The following is a 25,989-nucleotide window of genomic DNA, read 5'->3' as shown; positions in this document are numbered from 1 at the left end:
AGTTCCCATTATCTCTGATACTAAGTAAATTTCCATGTTCCCTCCTGCAGCAGTAGTCCCTGATCACCACTTCTCGACTTTGAGTCCCTGGATCGATGAGGCTGTATTCCGATGAGAGGTTGCACCTGGACCCAGAGGGCAGACTGTTAATGGCACTGAAGAATTACGATTCCCTCAGAAGCTGCCGAACCTGCTGAGCTTCTCCAGGGACAACAAGGTGTATAGTAGGTCAAAGAGCAGGAAGGCTGATGTTTCGGGCCTACACCCTCCTTCAGTTTCTGCAGGGATTTCTCTTCACGTTCACATTTCTCACCAAATGGCATTCCTTGGGCGGGACCTTGCTTCCTAATGGCCGCAATATCAGGATTGACAGACTCTTTGACCAATCAGAGCTGGATGAATGCTCAGGCCCTCCCTGAGAGGTCACGCGCAGTCTCGAGGCCCAGCCGTTCAACCGGCTGAGCGCGAACTTCTGTGCTGAGGTGGGTCTGGAGATGCAAGTGGTGAATCGGTGTCACAGGAACCCAGCAATTTTTGTGTTGAGAATTCTCGGCACCTAGTTCCTCCTCGACAGTTGGTTGAATAGGAATCCATATATTAATGAGGTGAGATTTAGTAAGAAAGACATCATCAGAAAAACACATACAAAAAAGCAAAGAGTAGTGGGAAACTGGTAGACTGGGAAATCTTTAAAGGCCAACAGAAAGCCACAAAAAAGTTATAAAGAAAAGTCAGATTATGAGAGTAAACTAGCTCAGAATATAAAAACAGGCAGCAAAAGTTTCTATAAATATGTAAATCGGAAGAGTGGTGACGGTAGACATTGGTTCTTTTAGCAGATGAGAAGGCCAATTTAATACCTGGGAATGAGGAGATAGCTGAGACGTTATTTTGTGTTGGTCTTCACTGTGTGAGACAAATAATATGCCAAAAACTAATGGCAAGAAAGTTATAGCAGGTGAGGACCTAGAAACTGTCACTATCGCTAAGGAGGCAGTGCTGGGCAAGCAAATGGAGCTAAAAGTAGACAAGTCCCCTGGCCCTGATGAAATGCATCCTCGGGTACTAAAACAGGGGAAATTGCAAATGCACTTGTAATTATTTACCAAAGTTCACTGGACTCTGGCTGTTTTCCATCTGCGTGAACCACCCCAATGTGACGACACTTGCTTTAAAAAAGGAAGTAGACAAAAAGCAGGTCACTCTCAACCAGTAAGCTCAACTTCAATAGTGGGGAAAATGCTTGGATCTATCATTTAAGGGAGAAATAGCAAGACATAAATTGTCCCATTGGGAACACCCAGCATAGGTTGATGAAAGGTATGTCATGTTTAACTAATTTGGTGGAATTCTCTGAGGACATTATTTGCATGGTGGACAATCTGGAACCTGTGGATGTGGTGTATCTGGATTTCTAGAAGGCATTTGATAAGGTGCTACATCAAAGGCAGCTACATGAGATAAGTTTGCCTGGTATTGCAGGTAATGTATTGGCATAGATCGAGGATTGGTTGACCAGTAGAAAGCATAGATTAGGGGTAAATGGGTGTTTTTTTCTGGTTGGCGGTCAGTGGCTCGTGGTGTGCCGCAGGGATTAGAGTTGGGACCTCAACTGTTTACATAGATGATTTGGAGCTCAGGACTAAGTGTGGTGTGTCCAAATTTGCAGATGACACTAAGGTGAGTGGTTGAGCAAAGTGTGCAGAAGACACTGAAAGCCTGCAGAGGCATCCAGATAGTCTGAGTGGGTAAAGTTCTGGCAGATGGAGTACAATGTTAATAAGTGTGAGGTCATCCATTTTGGTGGGAACAACAGCAAAATGGAGTATATTTTAAATGGTAAAAACATTTGGAGCACACTGCTGTGCAAAGGGACTTGGTTTCTGTGTGCATTGATTGCTGAAGGTGGGATTGCAGGTGCATTAAAAAGGCAAATGGAATTTTTTTCTGCTACTGCTCGTGGGATGGAGTTTAAAAACAGGGAGGCTATGCTGCAGCTTTATAGGGTCCTTGTGAGGCCACACTGGAGTCCTGTGTGCAGTTTTGGTCTCCTTACTTGAAAAGAGATATACTAGCACTGGAGGGGGTGCAGAGTAGATTCACTCAGTTGATTCCAGAGTTGAGAGGCTCGGATTATGAGGAGAGACTGAGTAGACTGGGCTTCTACTCATTGGAATTCAGAAGATTGAGGGGAGATCTTTACAGAAACATGTAAGATTATGAAGGGAACAGATAAAGTGGAGGTAGGGAGGTTGTTTCTGCCAGCAGGTGAAACTAGGACTAGAGGGCATCACCTCAAAATAAAGGGAAGCAGATGTAGGACTGAGGTCAGGATGAACTTCTTCACCCAAAGGGTTGTGAATCTGTGGAATTCCCTGCCCAGTGAAGTGGTTGAAGCTACCTCACAGAATGTTTTTAAGGCAAAGCTGGGTAAATTTTTGACCAGTAAAGCAATTCAGTGTCATGGTGAGTCATCTCAGGCAACCAGCTTGTAACTGATGTCCATTTCAAGCCCACCGACTCCCACAGCTACCTAGAATACACCTCCTCCCACCCACCCTCCTGCAAAAATTCCATTCCCAATTCCTCCGCCTCCGCCGCATCTGCTCCCACGATAAGACATTCCACTCCCGCACATCCCAGATGTCCCAGTTCTTTAAGGACCCCAACTTTCCCCCCACGGTGATCGAGAACGCCCTTGACCGCGTCTCCCGCATTTCCCGCGACACATCCCTCACACCCCGCCCCCGCCACAACCGCCCCAAGAGGATCCCCCTCGTTCTCACACACCACCCCACCAACCTCCGGATACAACGCATTATCCTCCGACACTTCCGCCATTTACAATCCGACCCCACTCCCCAAGACATTTTTCCATCCCCTCCCCTGTCTGCTTTCCGGAGAGACCACTCTCTCCGTGACTCCCTTGTTCGCTCCACACTGCCCTCCAACCCCACCACACCCGGCACCTTCCCCTGCAACCGCAGGAAATGCTACACTTGTCCCCACACCTCCTCCCTCACCCCCATCCCAGGCCCCAAGATGACATTCCACATTAAGCAGAGGTTCACCTGCACATCTGCCAATGTGGTATACTGCATCCACTGTACCCGGTGCGGCTTCCTCTACATTGGGGAAACCAAGTGGTGGCAGAGAATTCCCTGGCTGAAGGCGTATTCAGTGTTCAAAGGGATGTGTAGGTTAAAAGTGTACAAAGGGATAGAGACTGATTACAAGAGTACAAAGGAATGTATGTGGTTAGGAGTGGACAAAGGAATGTAAGTTCAGTTAAGAGCACGTAAAGGGTTGTCATTACGTTGACAGTGAAATAACTCCTCGGAGACCAGTAGCCCATCACCAACTCACCCTTAATTTACACATGGAGAGCAATGTAGCTACTTCTGAGCCAGCTCTCAGTGAACAGAACCTCTGACCGTTTTTTGTATGGAGGGAACTTGTGGACGGAGTCAGAGAAGGTCCTTAATGAATACTTTGCCTCAGTATTCACCAGTGAGGGCCCTTGATGTTTGAGGATGGTATGAAGCAGGTGGATATGCTTGAACAGGTTGATGTTAGGAAAGAGGATGTGCTAGAAATTTTGAACACCATGAGGATAGACAGGTCCCCCTGTTCAAGACGGGATATACACAAGGTTGCTGCAGAGAGTGAGGGACGAGATTGCCAAAGGGGCAGCAATGATCTTTGCATCCTCACTGTCCACTGGAGTAGTACCAGGAGTTTGGAGGGCAGCAAATGTCATTCCCTTGTTCAAGAAAGGGAATAAGGGATAATCCTAGAAATTACAGACCGGTCAGTCTGTCTTCTGTGCTGGTCAAATTATTGGAGAGGATTCTGAGAGATAGTATTTATGATTATTTGGTAAAGCACAGTTTGGTTGAAATAGTCAGCATGGCTTTGAGAGACAGATTATGCTTCACAAGCCTTATTGAACTCTTTGATGTTTTTTGTCAGATACTCAATGAAGGCAGAGCAGTGGATGGGGTGTAAGTGGATTTTAGCAAGGCATTTGGTGAAGTTCCTCGTGGAAGGCTCATTCAGGAAGTAAGGAGGCATGGGATTCAGGGAAATTTGGCTGTCTGGATACAAAAACTGGTTGTTCAATAGAAGATAAAGGGTGGTAGTAGATGAACGTTTTCAGCCTGGAGCTCGGTGACCAGTGTTGTTCTGCATGTATCTGTCCTGGGACTTCTGCTCTTTGTAATCTTTTTATAAATGACTTGGAAGTGGAAGGGTGGCTTAGTAATTTTGCCAATGACACGAAGGTTGGTGGAGTTGTAGACAGCATGGAGGGTTGTAGGTTGCAACAGGACGTTGAGAGGATACAGAGCTAGGTAAAGAAGTGGCAGATAGCATTCAAACTCGACAAATGTTAAGTGATTGATTTTGGAAGGTTGAATTTGAATGCAGAATACAGGGTTAATGGCAGGATTCTTGGCAGTATGGAGGAACAGAGGGATCTTGGGGTCCACGTCCATAGATCCCTCAGCGTTGCCACCCAAGTTGATAGTGTTGTCAAGAAGGCGTATGGTGTGTTGGCTTTCACTGGCAGGGGGATTGAGTTTAAGAGCCATGAGGTCACGCCACAGCTCCATAAAACTCTGGTTAGACCACACTTGGTGTAATGTGTTCAGTTCTGGTCACCTCATTATAGGAAAGATGTGGAAGCCTCAGGGAGGGTGCAGAGGAGATTTACCAGGATGCTGCCTGGACTGGAGGGTGGGTCTTATGAGGAAATGTTGAGGGAGCTCGGGCTTTTCTCATTGGAGTGAAGAAGGATAAGAAGTGACTTAATGGAGGTGTGCAACATGTTGAGAGAAAGAGTGGATAGCCAGAGACTTTTTCCCAGGCTGCAAATGACTATTGTGAGGGGGTATAACTTTAAGGTGTTGGGAGAACGGTATAGGGGAGATGTCAGAGGTAGGTTTTTTAACACAGCATGGTGGGCATGAAGAATGCACTGCTGGCAGTGGTAGTGGAGTCAGATACTTTGGAGACTTTTAAGTGACTCTTGGAAAGGCACATAGAGGATAGTAAAATGTGGGGTATGCAGGGTAGATTGATCTTAGTTAGATAATAGATAGACACAACATCATGGGCCGAAAGGCCTGTATTGTGCTGTAATGTTCGATGTTTTGTATCTGTCAGCCAGGGTTCCTTGATTAGACCAGACTAACAGCTTCTATCAGGGAACTCTGACTCTGATGTCTACCGACTGACCTCATTAAAACACGACTGACAGTGTACAAAGGGATGTCAAGGTAGGCAACCAGGTACCAGTCCAACCTGTCTCTGCCTCCCTAACCTGTTCTTCCCCTCAACCATCCCTTCCTCCCACCCCAAGCCGCACCTCCATCTCTTACCTACTAACCTCATCCCACCTCCTTGACCTGTCCGTCTTCCCTGGACTGACCTATCCCCTCCCTACCTCCCTACCTCCCCACCTATACTCTCCTCTCCACCTGTCTTCTTTTCTCTCCATCTTCGGTCCGCCTTCCCACCCCACCCCCACCCCCACCCCACCCCGCTATTTATTCCAGAACCCTCACCCCATCCCCCTCTCTGATGAAGGGTCTGGGCCCGAAACGTCAGCTTTTGTGCTCCTGAGATGCTGCTGGGCCTGCTGTGTTCATCCAGCCTCACATTTTATTATCAAGGCAGGCAGACAGGAGTCTGGAAGAACACAGCAAGCCAGACAGCATCTGGAGGAAAAGAGAAGTCAACATGCCTAAAGAAGGGTAACACCTGAAACATTGACTACCTCTTTGCTGCAGATGCTGCTTGGCTTGCTGTATTCTTCCAGACACCCGTTTGTTTACCTTGGATTCCAGAATCTTCAGAGGTTTTTTTTTGTCTGTTACAAAAGGTGTCTACGGCTTAAGTGTTCAAAGCAATGTCAGGAGGTGAATAGTGAACAAAAGAATGCAGGTAGGTTAAGTGACCATGAAGGGATGTACCACATTGAGTACAATATAGTACGTACACTTTTCAAAATAAATGCACTGTATTTGTTAAAGTGGATTTGATTTCTGAGATATCTGGTACAAAGTGATCTGGGTGTCCCAATACTCATCACAAAACCTATACAGTACAGCAAATAATTCAGAAGGCAAATGAAACATTGATGTGTTTTGAATGTATAATAGAATATAAGAGTGAGTAAGTTTTAACAGTGCCGAAAAGGGCCGTGATGCGACCGCAGCAGAATTATCCTGTATATATTTCTCTCATTTTAAAAAGTAATGTAATTATGTTGACAGCAATGCGGGAAGTTGCACTTGCTTTGTTCCTGGAATGAAGGACTTATCTTATGAAGAAAGGGTGATCGCGTTGTCTTTTACACATCTTAAGTTTGGAAATCTGAGCGGAGACCTTTTTTGAAATGAATAAAGTTCTCTGAGGAGACATGAGAGTTTTTGCTGGGAGAATGCTTTCTCTTGCAAGTACGACAAGATGTTCTATAGCATAAGATATCATCATAGAATCATACAGCATGGAAACAGACCCTTCAGTCCAACTTGTCCATACCAATTAGGTATCCTAAATGGAAGTTGTCCCATTTTTGTGTTTGGCCCATATTCCTCTAAATCTTTCCTATTCATGCCATCTTTTAAATCTTGTAATTGTATCCACCTCTACCACTTCTTTTGGCAGCTCGTTCCATATTTGCACCGCCCTCAAGTCCCTTTTAAATCATTCCCGTCTCCCCTTAAAACTATGCCCTTCAGTTTTCCTGAAAGGCTTTTCACTCGCTTTCACCCCGTCATTTTAGAGACATCTATGGGCCACCCCTCAGCCTCCAGCAGTCTGGTGTGAAAAGTCGCAGCCCATCCAGCGTCTCCTTGTAACTTGAGCCATCTAACCCCAGCAACCATCCTTGGAAATCTTTTCTGCATCCTTTGCAGTTTAACAACATCCTTCCTATAGTGTGGTGTCCACAATTGTACCCAGTACTCCAAAAGTGGCCTCACCAATGCCTTGCTATTTTTCTGAGAGGGCTGGTGTACCGTGGAAATATTTTCCACAGCGAAGGCTGAGTTGACAATTTATTCAAGGCTGAGTAAGATAGCTTTTATAAAAATAAAGCTAAGGATCTCCGGGACAATCATTAAAAAAGTGGAATTGAAGTCACAACTGGCAGAGCCATGATATTTATTGAATGGTAGAGCAGGTTTCAGGTGATGAATGGCTTACTTTAGCTCTTGTACTGGTGGAGACAGCTATGCCTCAGTTCCAGTAAAGAGTAGAGCGTTTTCTCACCAGCCAGCAGAGGAAAGGGCCTTGCTGACCATTCTGATAACATAAACGTTGAGTTAATCTCGCTCTGCGCTAGCCACAGAATTAGAGAATTTTTGTGGAAGGTGGCCTTTCAGCCCATTGTGCCTGTAATTATTCTATATCTTGTTCCAAACTCCTGCATTTCCCTGAACACGCTCAAATATCTGAATAACCATCCAATGCATGTCTTGAATGCCTCAATTAAATGTGCCTCCAGCACATTTCCATGCAGTGCATTTTTCACACAGTAAGTAATTTGGGTGAAAAAGACTTTTTTTCTCACCCCTCCTTTGCTTCATTGGCATATCACATGAAATGTCTGGCCCTTATGTTTCTTTATTTTCTGAGCAGGAGCAGTTTCTCCCAGTCTTCTGTCCAAACTCCTTTAGGTTTTGAAAATCACGTTCAGACTTCCGTCTCAGCTGCCTTCTCTCCAACGAGAACAACTTCAAACCATCCTCATTGCCGAAGTTTCTCATTCCTGAACCATTCCAGTGAATTGCTTCCGCACTCTCTCTAATGCAATATTTCAAAATCACTTGGAATGCCAACAGATATTCAGATCAATTTATGACTTTGGATTTCATTAATCTTTACAGCCATGATAGGAAATCATGTCCTTTTATCACATCATTTCACAATGGCTTACATACGCCCTTATAGCCATGATGATTTCACTCCATAGATAATTGATTTTGATGACATACCTGAATGACTTGGAGGAAGGAAGGAAATGTACTGTTGTGGAATTTGCAACAACAAAAAGAAAATGGAAAGGCAGGCTGAGTGAGGGATACAAACAGTTTAAAGAGAGATTTTGATTTGATGTGACTTGGAGTCATAAAACATAGAAACAGACCCTTCTGTCCAACTTGTCCATGCCAACCAAATATCCTAACTTCATCTAGTCAGCATTTGGCCCATCTCCCTCTTAACCGTTCCTATTGATGTACCCATTCAGAATCCTTTTAAATGTTGTAATTGTACCAGTCCACCACTTCCTCTGGCAGCTCATTTGCATACATATACCACCCCCTATGTGAAAAATGTGCCCCTTTGGTCCATTTTAAATCTTTCCCCTGTCATCTTCAACTTATGCCGTCTAGTTTTGGACTCACCCTGGGAAAAAGACCTTGTTTTTTTTCTGAACCCTTTCTGGTTTCACAACATGCTTCCTTTAGCAGGAGACCAGAATTGCATGCAGTATTCCAAAAGTGATGGAACCAATGTCAAGTACATGACCTCCTATATTCAGTGCACTGACCAATAAAAGGCAAGCACAGCATCACTACCTTCGCTACCCTGTCTAACTGTGACTCAGTTTCCAAGGAACCATGAGCCTGCACTCCAAGGTCTCTTTGTTCACAACACTCCCTGGGACCTTACCATTAAATGTATAAGTCCTGCCCTGATTTGTCTTTCCAAAGTGCAGCACCTCATACTTATCTAAATTAAACTCCACCTGCCGCTACTCAGCCCATTGGCCCACCTGATCAAGATCCTGTTGTACTCCGAGGTTGACTGGATTTATTACATTCATGTATATCGAGGTACAGGTAAATGTTGCCTGATGTGCTTCACAGGCAGATATTGATAGGCTAAGTTGTCAAAAATGTTCACCAAATAGAGTACAATGTGGGAAAATGTGAAGTTGTCTATTTTGGAAGGGATAAAAAGAACAATGTTATGTAAATCAATAAAGTTGCAACACAAAGGGACTTGGGGAACTTGTGCGTGGAACACTGAAAGCTAGCACACAGGCAGCAGGTTATCAGCAAGGGCAATGGAATATTGGATGAAAACAGAAATTTCTAGAGAAAGTCAGCAGGCCGGGCAGCATCTATGGAGAGAAAACAGAGTCAGTGTTTCAAGTCTGTTGACCCTCCTTCATAACTGAAACAGAATGCTGGGGCCCTTATTTCAAGGGGGTTGGAGGAGAAGAGTAGGGGAGTCTTACTGCAACTGTGCAAGGTGCTAGTGAGACCGTATCTGAAGTACCGTGAGCAGTTTTGGTCCCCCTTTTTCAGGAAAGATCCTTCATTGAAGGAAGTTCAGAGAATGTTCTCTAGGAATGGTCCCTACTGTGGGGGGTTTGTGTCTGAGGAACAAAGGTTAAACAGGCTGGGATTCCACTCACTGGAGTCTTGGAGAATGAGACGTGATCTCACTGAAACATTCAGGATTCTTAGTGGGCTTCAAAGGGTAAATACTGTGAGGATGTCTTCCGCGCCCCCGCCCCCCCACCCCACCCAAGGGAGAGCCGAGAACCAGAGGGCATCAACTCAGAATAAAGGGGTACCAACTCAAGATTGAGATGAGGATGAATTTCTTCTCTTTAAAGGGTTGTGAGTCTTTGGAACTCTTTTTTTCCACAGAGAGCTGTGAGGCCAGAGTCCTGGTGTATATTTAAAGCGGGGATAGATACATTCTTGGGGAATTAAGGGTTATAGGGAAAGGGCAGGAAGGTGGATGTGAGGAATGTTGAATCAGCTGTGATTCTATTGAATAGTGGAGCAGGCTTGAGGGGCTGAACGGCCTACTCCTGCCTCTACTTTGTGTTCTTTATATATGCTAACCGTTTCAAAGATGTAATGGCACACCTCTGGAACAGGTGGGATTTGAATTTGGGTCTCCTAGGCTCATACCACACGGACCCTGGTTTACCTGATGACATGAGCTTGACTTCAATGCTTGCAGTTATGGCTGCAATTCACATCAACCCACCTTAGAGTTAATGAAGAGAAGGTGGTGCTGATTTGCAAAAGGCAAATGTCCCGCCTGGTTTAATGCATTGATGTAGTAGCTGAGAATTTTAATGCCGGTAATATTGTCTGAACTGAATTCAATGAAGCATTTCACTCAGCACCAGATAAAGGGCTGGACAGAAAAATTTATAACACAGGTCTTGATTCATGGATCTTATTTTGGACAGGAGTTTGCTAAGTGGTAATGTTCCCCTCGCTGGGCCATAGAAACATCAAGACTAGGAGCAGGAGAGGATGATTCAGTCCTTCATCAGGCCCACCATGCTGTATGATAGTGGCCAATCCTCTATCTCAGCGCAGTACTCCAACTTACTCCCCATGCTCCTCATTCTTCTGACATTTAAACACTTGTCACTCACCTTCTTGGATATATTCAGTGACTCAACCTCCACAGATTTCTGTGGTAGAGAATTCCATAAGTTCACATTTCTTCAAATGAAAAAATGTTTCCTCATCTTAGCCCTAAATAGACCTAGAAACGTGTGAACATTGAAGACAGGAGGAAGCCATTCAGCCCTTCGTGCCTGCTCTGCCACTCATCACGATCAATCCTGGTAGTCCAACTCCACATCCTAAACCTGCTTTCTCCCCATTACCTTTGATGCCAATCGCCCCAAATGCTATATCTAGCCGCCTCTTGAATACATTCTATGTTTTGGCATCAACTGCTTCCTGTGATAATGAATTACACAGGTTGACTATTAGTTGGATGAAGAAATGTCTCCTCATTTCCATTCTAATGGTCTACCCCTAAATCCTCAGGCTGGTGACTCCTGGTTCTGGACACACTCACCATCGGAAACATCCTCCCTGCATCTACCGTGTCTAGTCTTGGTGGTATTTTATTAGTCTGTATGAGATTGCCCTCTCATTTGCATGAACTCTAGCAAAAACAATCCTAACCTGGTCAATCTTTCCTCAGAAGTCAGTCTTGTCATCTCCAGAATCAGCCTGGTAAAACTTTGCTGTACTCCCTCAAGAGCAAAAGCACCCTTCCTCTGAAAAGGAGACCAAAACTGCCCACAATATTATAAGTGTGGCCTCACCAAAGCCCGAGTTGACTGTACAACATATTCCTGCTCCTGTACGCTCAACCGCTCACAATGAAGGTCCCTGTACTATTTGCCTTCTTTACCGCCTGCTGCATCTGCACACTTAGCTTCAATGACTGGTGCATAAGGACACCCAGGTCCCACTGAATACTCCCCTCTCCTAATTCATAACCATTCAGGTAGTTCTGCTTTTTTCAATACATAAGTGCTATAAATCCTGTATTATGAGAGAAAATACTAATATTTGGGGGTGATGATAAACCTGGAGGATTGGCAAATGGTGAGGGTGGTACGAATTGTCCACAGCCACCAGAATGCACAGTCAGCATGCAGTTGGAGGTTAATACAGAAGCGTGTGAGGTGATATGTTTTGGGAGAAGGGATTTGGGGATGTAATAGAGACATAATGGCGCAACTGTAAATAATCCCCAGGATTAGACGGATCTGGTGATAAGCATTCATTTATATTTGAAGCTGTTGGAGGCCTGAAGAGTGTAGCAAAGCATAAGGCTTCATTAATAGAGGCATTGATGCCAGTAAACAGTTGAATTATGCTGCATGTAGCATTGGTTCAGCCCCACTTGGATGATTACATCCAATTCTAGTCACAGTGAAATGATGTGAGGGCCCTCAGGACAGTGGGAAGAGGAGATTTCGCAGAATGGTGTCAGGGTTTTGTTGGCCGGCTCAGTTGGCAAGGTCAATGATGTTTCCATTGGAGTAAAGAAGTTTGGGTACAGGATTAGCACAAGGTAACGAAGCCAAGGGAATACGATTAACCGTTCACCAGTTCTACAAGTGCAATGGAATGCACACGCAAGATTTTGGGTTAGAGGCATGGTCAGGAGATCTCAGGAATTGAAAAGCACATGAAGTCTAAACTCAGTGCATTCATCAACAGTAACATTGACAGGTTACAAGGGACATTAAAGTGAGGATTGTAAGTAAGACTGGAAAGGTTCGGCTAATTTAGGAAGATAATGGAGTGTGAGAGGAGATTGGTCAGAAGTGTATGAGATGATGGCAAGTTCTGATGTAAGATGGATTTTTTTAAAAAAAAAGCTGCTCCCACATGCACAAGGAACAAGAGTAGGCCATTAGGCGTTTTGAGCCTGCTCCACCATTCACATTCTTGCATATCCTTGATAATCCTAACTCCCTGTTGGCAACCAAGATTCCTTACCACTCATGACTTGATATGACAAGGACTGAGAGTAAAAGATATCCTTTGACACGGTGTGTGGTGTCCTTCCCTCCAAGGCAGCAGCTGTGGATTCAACTCCCACTCCTGGGGTGGGACAAGCCTGAGACAAATAACCAGGTATGTCAATGTCAGGAGTCAACTCCTCACTATCTGGATGCGGTGCAGTAATGAATAGGAAGGTGTCTTCACTGTATTTGTGAGGCACGCAGGGCTGTGGGCCAAGTGCAGCAAAATGTGACAATAATAGCTAGGAGTTTGATGGTTTGACTGTTCTGAGGAAGGGTTAGCAGGCCCGAAATGTTAACACTGTTGTTTCCTTCACAGATGCTGCCGGACCTGCTGAGCTTTTCCTGGAGCTTTGTTTTTGTTCCTGATTTAGAGAATCCGCAGTTGTTTCAGTTTTTAGTCTGGAAAATGGGACCAGAACAGCGAGGAGGTTGTTTTTTGGCCAGTGGGGTGACAAAGAATCAAAGGATCCCTTCTTGTTCTGGTGCTCTAGACTTCATACAGCAGAGCTTGAAGTTTATTTTGGGAGCCAGATCCACTGGGAGAGTTTGAGGATGAGTTTTATGTTTGTGAAGCAAATGACCATTGGGAGATGGTTTGAGATGCAGGGATATGGGGGAAAAGGGAAGAGAGTGGCACTAGGTGATGGGAGCAACGGAGGCCCGAGGGGCTGAATGGCTTTGTTCATCGGTATAGGCGATGTTTCACTGAGAGAAGGAGCGCATGTGGATTATGATGGCGCAGGGCAGGAGGACAGCACAGAGGAATTGAGAGATAACTCCAGGCGAAGTTGGTAAGTTGTTGTTTATAGTTTCTCATCTCTCTCACTCTCTCTTGTGTTTGCCTTTTAGAAACGTTGGCAATACCACTACGTTATCCACAATGAGGTGGTCTTAACAGCGCAACTGAAGGACCAGCCGAATATCAGCTCTCCTGTTTTCGTGGGCAGCGCCTATATCATGGCCACCAGAGAGTTTGTCAGCTACGTGTTTGCCAGTGCTGAGGTCCAGGCCTTCCTCAAGTGGTCGGAGGACACGTACAGTCCGGATGAGCATGTGTGGGCAACCCTGCTGAGAATGCCCAATGTGCCTGGCTCTATCTCATACACCCAAGGAACCACCAGGACCCTTGGTCGGGCAGTGAAGTGGTCCTTTGAGGCAGGTAACATGGCAAGTGGTGCCCTGTACCCTCCCTGCACAGGAAGGTATCGCCACCTGATTTGTGTGTACGGGGCAGGAGATCTACAGTGGGTCGTCCACCAGAGACCTTTCTTTGCAAACAAGTTTGACCCAGACATGGACAACACGGCAGTGCAGTGCATGGAGGAATATCTCCGAAACCGGACAGTTGGTGAAACTGCAACTGGATTGGGGGTTGAGACAGAGTAAATTTGGGCAATAGTGGTGGATGAGACAAAGGAAATACAGTGCGGACCAGTCACTATGGGACTGGATACTATAACACTGGTGGCTGTAATAGCAGGCACTGTGTGACTGGGCACTGTAATGTTGGGCATTGTGGAGACTGGTCACTGTGATACTATCCACAGTAACACTAGGTGCTATGAGACTTAGCAATGTAAATGTTAAGCATTGAGACTGGACACTGTGAGATTGGTTAAATGACCATCAGTATTTTTCTCATTTTTGACTCAGAACTCTGAGTCGAAGTTGAGAATTAAAGTTTGAACAGCAGCTTTTTCTTCTTTCTGAACTAACCAGGAAAGGCAAACGACTGGTGCTGTTAGGAACTGGCCTGGAAAGATAATGCAGGTGAATTACTGTTCTTAAGAACAGTGTAGATTTTTCAGCACTGAGACGTTATTCTGCTCAGGGACTGACAGCTGGATGGATATTGAATTGGTCATTCAGTAAGAGGAATGCTGCTGGTCAGGCAACCACAGAGAATGTTTTCTCTTTCTTCCTCACCAATGAGTGACCTCACTCTGACTGACTGGGTTTTGGGCTTGGAGGAAGTGTTTCTTTGGAAGTTGCTGGACTGGGCTGGTTTCCATTTTCTTTAATCCTTTGGCTTTGTCCAGTTATTTTCCCAGTTATCAACTTGGATTCCTGTCTCAGACTGTTTAACAAGTCATAAGAAATGTGTAAAAGTCTGCGGAGGTCTGCAGAAGTTGTTTGGATTGGTTGGTGACTTTGGAATTCAAACACAGCATACAGTTTTTGCGCCTGTAATACCAACCAGCATCAAAGGATTTCATGAAGGCCCACTGTTTATCATTGAAACTGTTAGCAACTGGCAAATTATGATTATTTAAAAATGTGTCCTTTTACTGTGTCGGTGTGTGAGTAATGGGTTTTTGATCAAAGAAGATTGGGGTTAGATCAAATGTTTGTAACATTACCTTATTTGTGTATATTCTGCTAACGTTACATGGTTAATAAATTATTAATTTGTGTTTGGAGTTATAAACTTGATGCCCAAGGTCTGTTACTTGTAAATTCTGCTTGGGAACAACTGAACGATCTTGAGAGTCAATGAATGGTTGAATTTCATTGTTGCAAACCCAGTGATAGGGAGGCTGATTTGGTTTCGCTTGTTAGCTCGGTGTCATAAGTGGACATGAAGTCTGGACACTGCAATGCCAGATATCGTAACTCTAGACGCTGTTCCTCCAGACACACACACTAGGCTGTGAGATTAGACTGTGACATTGGCTGCAATAATGCTGGATATTGGGTGCTGTAACTCTAGACACTGACACTAACACCAGAAATAGTTCTGGATGTGAGTTTGCTCGCTGAGCTGGAAGATTTGTTTTCAGATGTTTCGTCACCATTCTAGGTAACATCATCAGTGAGCCTCTGGTGAAGCGCTGGTGTTGTGTCCTGCTTTCTGTTTATCTGTTTAGGTTTCCTTGGGTTGGTGATGTCATTTCCTGTCCTTGTTCTCAGGAGGGTGGTAGATGGGTTCCAAATCAATGATTTTTTTGATGGAGTTCCGTTTGGAATGCCATGCTTCTAGGAATTCACGTGGGTGTCTCTGTTTAGCTTGTCCTCGGATGGATGTGTTGTCCCAATCAGTGGTGTCCTTCCTCATCTGTTTGCAAGGATCCTAGTGATAATGACCCACTGTCTTTTTGTGACGTGACCCACTATCACTAGCATCCTTGCATACAGATGAGGAAGGACACCACTTTGATTGGGACAACACATCCATCCTAGGACAAGCCAAACAGAGACACGCACGAGAATTCCTAGAAGCATGGCATTCCAAATGGAACTCCATCAAAAAATCACTTTGCTTTGGAACCCATCTACCACCCTCCTGAGAACAAGGACAGGAAATAGCGTCACCAACTCAGGACATGACATCACCAACCCAAGGAAACCTAAACAAATAAATAGAAAGCAGGACATAACACCAGTGCTTCACCGGAGGCTCACTGATGTTACCTAGAATGGTGACGCAACATCTGAAAACCAACCTTCCAGCTCAGCGAGCAAACTTAACGTAGAACAGTACAGCACAGTACAGGCTCTTCGGCCTTGGATGTTGTGCCGACCTGTCATTACTAATCTGAAGCCCCTCTAACCTCCATGGACGTACATGGAATAGTGTAGGTTAGATGGGCTTGAGATCGGTATGACAGGTCGGCACAACATCGAGGGCCGAAGGGACTGTACTGTGCTGAATGTTCTATGTTAACCTACACTATTCCGTGTACATCCATATGCTTGCCCAATGACGACTTAAATGCACTTAAAGTCGGTGAATCTACGAGCGTTGCAGGCAAAGCGTTCCATTCCCTTACTACTCTGAGTAAAGAAACTACCTCTGACATCTGTCCTATATCTTTCACCCCTCAATTTAAAGCTATGCCCCCTCGTGCTCGCCGTCACCATCCGAGGAAAATGGCTCTCCCTATCCACCCTATCTGACCCTCTGATTATTTTATGTTTCAACTAAGTCACCTCTCAACTTTCTTCTCTCTAAGGAAAACAGCCTCAAGTCCCTCAGCCTTTCCTCATAAGACCTTCCCTCCATACCAGGCAACATCCTAGTAAATCTCTTCTGCACCCTTTCCAAAGCTTCCGCATCCTTCTTATAATGCGGTGAACAGAACTTGCATCCAGAACATCAACCTGAGCTACAAATCTTCTCAAAACTCACTAGAGATAGTAGTGATACTGGACATCATTTGGGTGCAGATAAAAATAAGGTCGAAAAGAACCCAAACAATACAGAATCTATTTGTAGAAATGAGTACTAAACAAGATTGAATCAGATATTTATGGCTGTTCAATGAACAGAAATCACGACATTGCTGTGAGCCACAATATGAGAAGTTCAATAATTTAAGATGATTAACTCTGTACTAGAAGTTGAATGAGTTGCAGAAACAGGTGCCCTGTGATAGACAGGACTATGAAAGTGACAGCATCCAGGTCAATGTCAAGTGTCAGAAGAATCACTGGATATAAGTGGAAAGGCACTGGGCAGGGGGAGAAAAAAAATATCGAGCCAATGTTCTGTGGATATGAGTTTGAATCCCACCATGGCAGACGGTGGAATTTGAATTCAATTTCAGGTTAAAACAGAGTCTCTCCCATTAAAACATTGTTGTGAAAGCTCATCTGATCTACTGATGCGCTTTGGGCAAGGAAATTTGCATTTTTAAATGGACAGGCTTACATGTGACTCCACAACCACAGCACTGTACTTGACCCGTAACTGGAGATGGACAATAAATGCCGGCCCGACCAGTGGTTTGTGCATTCATGAATAAATTGAAATAAATTTTGTCTAGCTCTGCTGTCCTCCAGGTAAACTTCCTATGCCAGCTCTCCAACATGGTGTTGAATTCTTCAACAATGCAATTCATTTCAGGTCCCAGTTCAACATTTAGTTCTATTAATAAGTTTTGTGTAGCTCTGATTTTTAATATTTGGTTCTGATTGGTTGCGTCAGGTGTTTACCTGTGATCATCATTATTTATTCGTTTGTTAAATGTCAAAAGTCATAGAATTCCTACACTGCAGAAAGAGACCATTTTGGCCCATCAGTTCTGCACCGACTCTCCAAAGAGTTTCCCACCCAGACCCACTCTATCCTTGTCATCCTGTATTTCCAAAGACTAATCTACCGAACCCAGATATCTTTGGACTGTGGGAGGAAGCCAGAGCTGCCGAGAGGAAACCCATGCAGACGTGGAGAGAATGTACAAACTCCACGCAGTCACCCAAGGCGGGAATTGAACCCAAGTCCCTGGCACTGTGCGCCACTATGCTGCCCACATGACACCAGACTCCGTGCTTCATGTTCTGTTCCCCAAGATGCATGTTGAGACAAACATCGACTGCACCTGGAGGGCCAACAACTCAGTGAAAGATGCTCTTTGGTCGGTCTGAAACTTTGGTATTCCAAAACAAGGAGATGCCCTGACCAAGTGTTGCAGACTGGCACAGTCCAAGTTTCAGGACAGGTGCTGAGGGAGGCATTGAAGCTTGGGGCAGCTGTCACCAAGGCACAGTGGGGAATGACCACTGAGGTCTTTCTGCCCGAGTTAAATGAGGGTCTGTTCAGTTAACAGACTTTTCCAGTGCCTCAGTGATAAGTAAATATAATCTCAAACGAGTAATGGATGCCTTTGGTTTATTTGTTGTATTGAGTCAAACCCCAATGTTTGTTTGTTCCCTTGATATGCTACTGTACAAAACTGAATTGTGTTTGTGACAATGTATATAAAGAGATTCTTCATGGATAAATGACCCTTTTCGGAAACCTCAGCTGGTGCAGGAATTGAAATTGTGATGTAGTCATCACAAATACAGCTGTCCAGCTAACTGAGCTAATGTAGTCAAATAAGGACTCTGGTGCCACAGTGATAGTGCCCCTAGCTCTGAACCAAGAAGTGTGCTTTCAAGCCTTAATTGTTTCAGTGGTATGTAATAACATTTCTGGTCAGTTTGATTAGAAAATCTACACTAATACAAGGATACAAATGGGCTTTGGGTTTCTTCTTCAGGGCTGATGAGCTTGGAGTATATGCATTAAGTCTCAGACTCAGTCTCAGTCTCAGTCTCTTTGTCTTGGTTAGACCCCACCAGGTGACAGAGTAGGCTTTGTATTTCCCGAAGTCCCCACCGAACCTGTCTATCACAGTCTTCATCTGACAACTTTACCACCATGCCCATACCTCACCCCACCGCCTCATTCCAACCCCAGATGTATGAAGAAAGCATGTCAGGTCGACTAGTCCACTGTCTCCAAGAAAGCCGGTGTTATTTACATCAGTAACCCCCTCGCATGATTCCTTTCCCTCACGTCATATGATTCCTTTCCATTCTCTGTCATCTCCCATCTTTTATAGAAAGTTGTGCTCTTTCAGTATTGTAGTTCCCTCTGCATCCTCGCCTTCTAACTCCAATCCGACAAGCAAATTTCCATGTTCCCTCCTGCAGCAGTAGTCCCTGATCACCACTTCTCGACTTTGAGTGGAAAGAGTCCCTGGATCGATGAGGCTGTATTCCGATGAGAGGTTGCACCTGGACCCAGAGGGCAGACTGTATGGCACTGAAGAATTACGATTCTCTCAGAAGCTGCCAAACCTGCTGAGTTTCTCCAGGGACAACAAGGTGTATAGCAGGTCAAAGAGCAGGAAGGCTGATGTTTCGGGCCTACACCCTCCTTCAGTTTCTGCAGGGATTTCTCTTTACGTTCACATTTCTCACCAAATGGCATTCCTTGGGCGGGACCTTGCTTCCTAATGGCCGCAATATCAGGATTGACAGACTATTTGACCAATCAGAGCTGGATGAATGCTCAGGCCCTCCCTGAGAGGTCACGCGCAGTCTCGAGGCCCAGCCGTTCAACCGGCTGAGCGCGAACTTCTGTGCTGAGGTGGGTCTGGAGATGCAAGTGGTGAATCGGTGTCACAGGAACCCAGCAATTTTTGTGTTGAGAATTCTCGGCACCTAGTTCCTCCTCGACAGTTGGTTGAATAGGAATCCATATATTAATGAGGTGAGATTTAGTAAGAAAGACATCATCAGAAAAACACATACAAAAAAGCAAAGAGTAGTGGGAAACTGGTAGACTGGGAAATCTTTAAAGGCCAACAGAAAGCCACAAAAAAGTTGTAAAGAAAAGTCAGATTATGAGAGTAAACTAGCTCAGAATATAAAAACAGGCAGCAAAAGTTTCTATAAATATGTAAATCGGAAGAGTGGCGACGGTATACATTGGTTCTTTTAGCAGATGAGAAGGCCAATTTAATACCTGGGAATGAGGAGATAGCTGAGACGTTATTTTGTGTTGGTCTTCACTGTGTGAGACAAATAATATGCCAAAAACTAATGGCAAGAAAGTTATAGCAGGTGAGGACCTAGAAACTGTCACTATCGCTAAGGAGGCAGTGCTGGGCAAGCAAATGGAGCTAAAAGTAGACAAGTCCCCTGGCCCTGATGAAATGCATCCTAGGGTACTAAAACAGGCGATAGGGGAAATTGCAAATGCACTTGTAATTATTTACCAAAGTTCACTGGACTCTGGGGTGGTTCACGCAGATGGAAAACAGCCAATGTGACGACACTTGCTTTAAAAAAGGAAGTAGACAAAAAGCAGGTCACTCTCAACCAGTAAGCTCAACTTCAATAGTGGGGAAAATGCTTGGATCTATCATTTAAGGGAGAAATAGCAAGACATAAATTGTCCCATTGGGAACACCCAGCATCGGTTGATGAAAGGTATGTCATGTTTAACTAATTTGGTGGAATTCTCTGAGGACATTATTTGCATGGTGGACAATCTGGAACCTGTGGATGTGGTGTATCTGGATTTCTAGAAGGCATTTGACAAGGTGTTGCATCAAAGCCAGCTACATGAGATAAGTTTGCCTGGTATTACAGGGAATGTATTGGCATAGATCGAGGATTGGTTGACTAGTAGAAAGCATAGATTAGGGGTAAATGGGTGTTTTTTTCTGGTTGGCGGTCAGTGGCTAGTGGTGTGCCGCAGGGATTAGCGTTGGGACCTCAACTGTTTACATAGATGATTTGGAGCTCAGGACTCAGTGTGGTGTGTCCAAATTTGCAGATGACACTAAGGTGAGTGGTTGAGCAAAGTGTGCAGAAGACACTGAAAGCCTGCAGAGGCATCCAGATAGTCTGAGTGGGTAAAGTTCTGGCAGATGGAGTACAATGTTAATAAGTGTGAGGTCATCCATTTTGGTGGGAACAACAGCAAAATGGAGAATATTTTAAATGGTAAAAACATTTGGAGCACACTGCTGTGCAAAGGGACTCGGTTTCTGTGTGCATTGATTGCTGAAGGTGGGATTGCAGGTGCATTAAAAAGGCAAATGGAATTTTTTTCTGCTATTGCTCGTGGGATGGAGTTTAAAAACAGGGAGGCTATGCTGCAGCTGTATAGGGTCCTGGTGAGGCCACACTGGAGTCCTGTGTGCAGTTTTGGTCTCCTTACTTGAAAAGAGATATACTAGCACTGGAGGGGGTGCAGAGTAGATTCACTCAGTTGATTCCAGAGTTGAGAGGCTCGGATTATGAGGAGAGACTGAGTAGACTGGGCTTCTACTCGTTGGAATTCAGAAGATTGAGGGGAGATATTTACATGTAAGATTATGAAGGGAACAGATAAAGTGGAGGTAGGGAGGTGTGTTTCTGCCAGCAGGTGAAACTAGGACTAGAGGGCATCACCTCAAAATAAAGGGAAGCAGATGTAGGACTGAGGTCAGGATGAACTTCTTCACCCAAAGGGTTGTGAATCTGTGGAATTCCCTGCCCAGTGAAGTGGTTGAAGCTACCTCACAGAATGTTTTTAAGGCAAAGCTGGGTAAATTTTTGACCAGTAAAGCAATTCAGTGTCATGGTGAGTGGATGGGTTAGTGGAGCTGAGTCTCAAAGATCAGCCATAATCTTATTAAATGGCGGGGGCAGGCTCAAGGAACCAGATGACCTCCTCCTGCTCCTAGTTCTGATGTTCTTACAACAAGCAAAAATTACTGTTAATCTCTCTCGTTATTTTCTAGTTATAATCTCAAATCAGCCTTGAGTATTAGCTTGGTAAATGTGACTGGTTGGTCTCAATGGCAAGAAAGGTCTCACTTGACATCTAACAGAGCTCTTGCAAATTATTCATTGTCGAACACTACAGCATAGTACAGGCCCTTCGGCCCTCGATGTTGTGCCGACCTATCATCCCGATCTGAAGCCCATCTAACCTACACTATTCCATGTACGTCCATATGCTTGTCCATTATTGTTTTCTTTGGGGAATGCAATCAGTTACCCGACAGAGGCAGTTGACAAATTGTAATTTTCTCATGTTTATTGAGATTCAGAAAGAAGCATCAGTTTGGGTATGACACATTCATTAATTTGATAATGAAAGTATACAACCGTGACTGATACCAGAGGACAAACAGTCAGCATGAAATGTTTCAATTTTGTTCAAGTGGTGGGGGCAGCACCCTGCTGTCTGCTGAGGTGGTAAGGAACTCTTCCCTCAGTCTTCCTCTTCTGGTCCATCTTCCATCTGCCTAGTAAGGACTGCTGTCTGCGGACTGCACCAGATGAGATGAGATCTAGCGCCTATGAGGTCAGTTTGATGAGAACTTCCTTTACAGAGCTTCCCTATGCCCCAAAACTTATTGTGTCATATTTCCAGGGGCAGGGAACCAACACTGTCGATCAATTGTCTGAACTCTTATGCCAGAAGCTTAGACCAACCACATTGTAGGTGGCAGAAATGGCAGCTGAGGATCTCTTAGCTGCAGAATCTTGTGGGATGGAAAGTAAGGATCAAAGCATCCTGTCAGTGTTATGGGAGAGAAGAGAAAGGGGAAGTTGAGAGTAGAAGAGTGGGAAGTGGATGGTACACGCCTAAGGACATCAAAAATGTTCACTTTTTAAATCTGGGACAAGGATTCCACCAGTCTTCACTTTCCATCCCAACAGCACCTTTTGATTCAATTTATTGTTGTCGCATGTACCAGGGTGACATAAAAAGCTTTGTTGTGCATGCAGTCATTATCATACAAAGTGTATGTGGGAACACAGCAGAGAACAGAACACAATCTTACAGCTACAGAGAGTGGGTGCAAAGACAGCGAGGTCAACAGTAAGTTTACAATTTGAGAGGTCCATTCAAAAGTCTAATAACAGGGAAGAAGCTGATCTTGGATCTATACATATGTGTATACAAACCTTTCTTGCTTCTGCCTGACGAAAGAGAATGTATCTGTGGTGAGAGTGGTTGCTTTCTTAAGGCAGCACAAAATATAAATGGAGTGAATGGATGGAAGGCTGTTTCGCATGATGGACTAGGCTGTCTTGGGAACAGCTGTTGCCAAACCAAGCTGTGATGCATTCTACCATTTCCATTTGCATCTAAAGCATTTCCAACACCTCCAGTGGGATGCCACTGCCAGACATGTATTCCCTTTTCCTCCCTTGTCAACATTCTGCATGGACCGTTCCCCCAGGCCACCCTGGTCCACTCTTGCCCCGCTCCTGACCACCTTCTCCCATCGCACCTTCCCATACAATTGCATATTGCCCGTTTACTCCTCCCTCCTCAGTATCCAAGGCCCCAGACACACCTTCCAGGTGAAGCATGCTTCACCTGCACCTTCACTCAATTGTATTATTGTATTCACTGCTCACAATGTGCTTTCCTCTACACCAGGGAGACGAGACACAGACCGGGTGACCTACTTTGTGGGACACCTATGTTATGTCGCAATGATCCCGAGTTTCCTGCCATTTCCACACAGCACCATGTTCCCTGCCTCAACGTTTCTGGGTTGGGGCCTGCTGCCAGGGGACTCAGCACAAACCGGAAGAACAACACAAACTCATTTCCCGCTTATGAATCCTGCCGGCTTCAGGACTTGACGTCCAGTTCAACAATTTTAGAGACTCAACACCTTCAATGGTCCTTTGCCCACAGCCCAGGCCCTGGTCATGACACAGGGCTGCTTCAGGCACAGCCAAATCCATTTTCATCTCCCGCCCCATGATCAGCTTTTCTTTGTCCCTGCCTCACAATTATCCATCCCTTTCTCTGTCGGCTCTTCTCTCTCTTTCTGGGCTCCATCTACACCGATTGCAGGAGTGACGGCCCTCACCCTGCTATCTCCATCGTTCCCTAGTTACGAACAGTTCTGGCGATGGGTCACTGAATCTGAAACGGTATCTCTGCTTCAACTCCACAGAACCTGTCAAACCCGCCGAACTCCCCTCCGCCCAAACGCATCCCCTATTCCCAATTCCTCCGCCTCCGCCGCATCTGCTCCCACGATAAGACATTCCACTCCCGCACATCCCAGATGTCCAAGTTCTTTAAGGACCGCAACTTCCCCCCCACGGTGATTGAGAACGCCCTTGACCGCGTCTCCCGCATTTCCCGCGACACATCCCTCACACCCCGCCCCCGCCACAACCGCCCCAAGAGGATCCCCCTCGTTCTCACACACCACCCTACCAACCTCCGGATACAACGCATTATCCTCCGACACTTCCGCCATTTACAATCCGACCCCACCACCCAAGACATTTTTCCATCCCCACCCCTGTCTGCTTTCCGGAGAGACCACTCTCTCCGTGACTCCCTTGTTCGCTCCACACTGCCCTCCAACCCCACCACACCCGGCACCTTCCCCTGCAACCACAGGAAATGCTACACTTGTCCCCACACCTCCTCCCTCACCCCCATCCCAGGCCCCAAGATGACATTCCACATTAAGCAGAGGTTCACCTGCACATCTGCCAATGTGGTATACTGCATCCACTGTACCCGGTGCGGCTTTCTCTACATTGGGGAAACCAAGCGGAGGCTTGGGGACCGCTTTGCAGAACACCTCCGCTCAGTTCGCAACAAACAACTGCACCTCCCAGTCGCAAACCATTTCCACTCCCCCTCCCATTCTCTTGATGACATGTCCATCATGGGCCTCCTGCACTGCCACAATGATGCCACCCGAAGGTTGCAGGAACAGCAACTCATATTCCGCCTGGGAACCCTGCAGCCATATGGTATCAATGTGGACTTCACCAGTTTCAAAATCTCCCCTTCCCCCACTGCATCCCTAAACCAGCCCAGTTCATCCCCTCCCCCCACTGCACCACACAACCAGCCCAGCTCTTCCCCCCAACCCACTGCATCCCATAACCAGTCCAACCTGTCTCTGCCTCCCGAACCGGTTCTTCCTCTCACCCATCTCTTCCTCCCACCCCAAGCCGCACCCCCAGCTACCTACTAACCTCATCCCACCTCCTTGACCTGTCCGTCTTCCCTGGACTGACCTATCCCCTCCCTACCTCCCCACCCACACCTTCTCCACCTATCTTCTTTACTCTCCATCTTCGGTCCGCCTCCCCCTCTCTCCCTATTTATTCCAGTTCCCTCCCCCCATCCCCCTCTCTGATGAAGGGTCTAGGCCCGAAACGTCAGCTTTTGTGCTCCTGAGATGCTGCTTGGCCTGCTGTGTTCATCCAGCCTCACATTATCTTGGAATCTCCAGCATCTGCAGTTCCCATTATCTCTGCAAAACCAGCCCAGCTTGTTCCCGCCTCGCTCACCTGCCCTTCCTCCCACCGATCCCATCTTCCCACCTCTAGCTCCACCCTCATCTCCGACCGACTACCTCCTCCCGCCCCTTTGACCTGTCTGTCTCCTCTCCACCTCCTTTATCCGTCTTCTTTCCGCCTCTCCCTCTCTCCCTGTTTATTTCAGAATCCCCTTCCCCTCCCCAATTTCTGAAGAAGGGTCTAGGACCGAAACGTCAACTTTCCTGCTGCTCTGATGCTGTTTGGCCTGCTGTGTTCATCCAGCTCGACACCTTATTATCTTTGAGTTTCACCAGCAATTTCAGTTTTCCATCATGTTCACCGCCGGACGACGCTCCTTGGGCGGGACCTCACCTCCTATTGGCCCCAACATCAGGATTGACGGACTGTCTGAACAATCGATGCTGGATGGAGTGCGAAGGCCCGCCCTGAAGACACGCGCAGTCTCGAGGTGCGGCCGTTAAACTGACTGTGCGGGAGCTTCTGTGCTGAGCAGTGTCTGCGGACTGGAGATAGTACGGAGTGCAGATGCTGAAAGACCGAATCTCTAGATGGGAGGTTGGAAAAGCACAGCAGGTCGGACAGCATGCGAGCAGCTGTCCGAAACCCCTCGTTAGGAGGGGGAAAAATAGCACGGGTGTGGTTGTGGTTGGGATGAGTAATGCGTGATGGGGGGGTGGTGCAGTGATTGATTCGTGGGAAAGGTGGAGCCGTTAGATGAATGAGAAGATGATCAGGAGGGGGAAAGTTGAACATCGGACAAGTCAATGTTAAAACCACATACCATTTCACCAACCTCTGGATCCAAACAATAGCCTTCAATTTTTCTGCCACCTACAATCAAATCCATCACCAAAAAAAAATTCCTTCTCCGATTTCCGCAGGGATGGTTCATTCCTTGACTCCCTCATCTGGTCTGCACTTCTCCGAAACACTCCACCCATACCTGGTATCTTTCTGTCCAACTGCAGGAGATGGTACACATGCCCTCAGACTACCCCTTATCTCCATTCAAGACCCAAGGTCTGGATGTGGCCTCATCATATTGTGAGAGATTAAACATGTTGTTTCTGCAGGTAAGGATGAATGGTGGGTCTTGCAAAAGCAGACCATTATAG

At 45.8% G+C, this 25,989-nt stretch overlaps 1 protein-coding gene across 1 annotated transcript in view; it reads left to right on the top strand.

The window, feature by feature from the left end:
- LOC132207409 (beta-1,3-galactosyl-O-glycosyl-glycoprotein beta-1,6-N-acetylglucosaminyltransferase 3-like) overlaps positions 1–14,753 on the top strand; it is a 56,741-nt gene extending 41,988 nt beyond the window's left edge. The window contains exon 2 of the mRNA XM_059642921.1: positions 13,175–14,753. Coding sequence (XP_059498904.1) covers positions 13,175–13,711 — 537 coding nt within the window. The 3' untranslated portion in view covers positions 13,712–14,753. The remainder of the gene's footprint in view (positions 1–13,174) is intronic.
- Positions 14,754–25,989: the final 11,236 nt, after the last annotated feature.

This window comes from Stegostoma tigrinum, chromosome 46 (genome assembly GCF_030684315.1).
Source record: "Stegostoma tigrinum isolate sSteTig4 chromosome 46, sSteTig4.hap1, whole genome shotgun sequence".
Classification (NCBI taxonomy): domain Eukaryota; kingdom Metazoa; phylum Chordata; class Chondrichthyes; order Orectolobiformes; family Stegostomatidae; genus Stegostoma; species Stegostoma tigrinum.
This window is presented reverse-complemented; position numbering and strand designations above follow the sequence as displayed.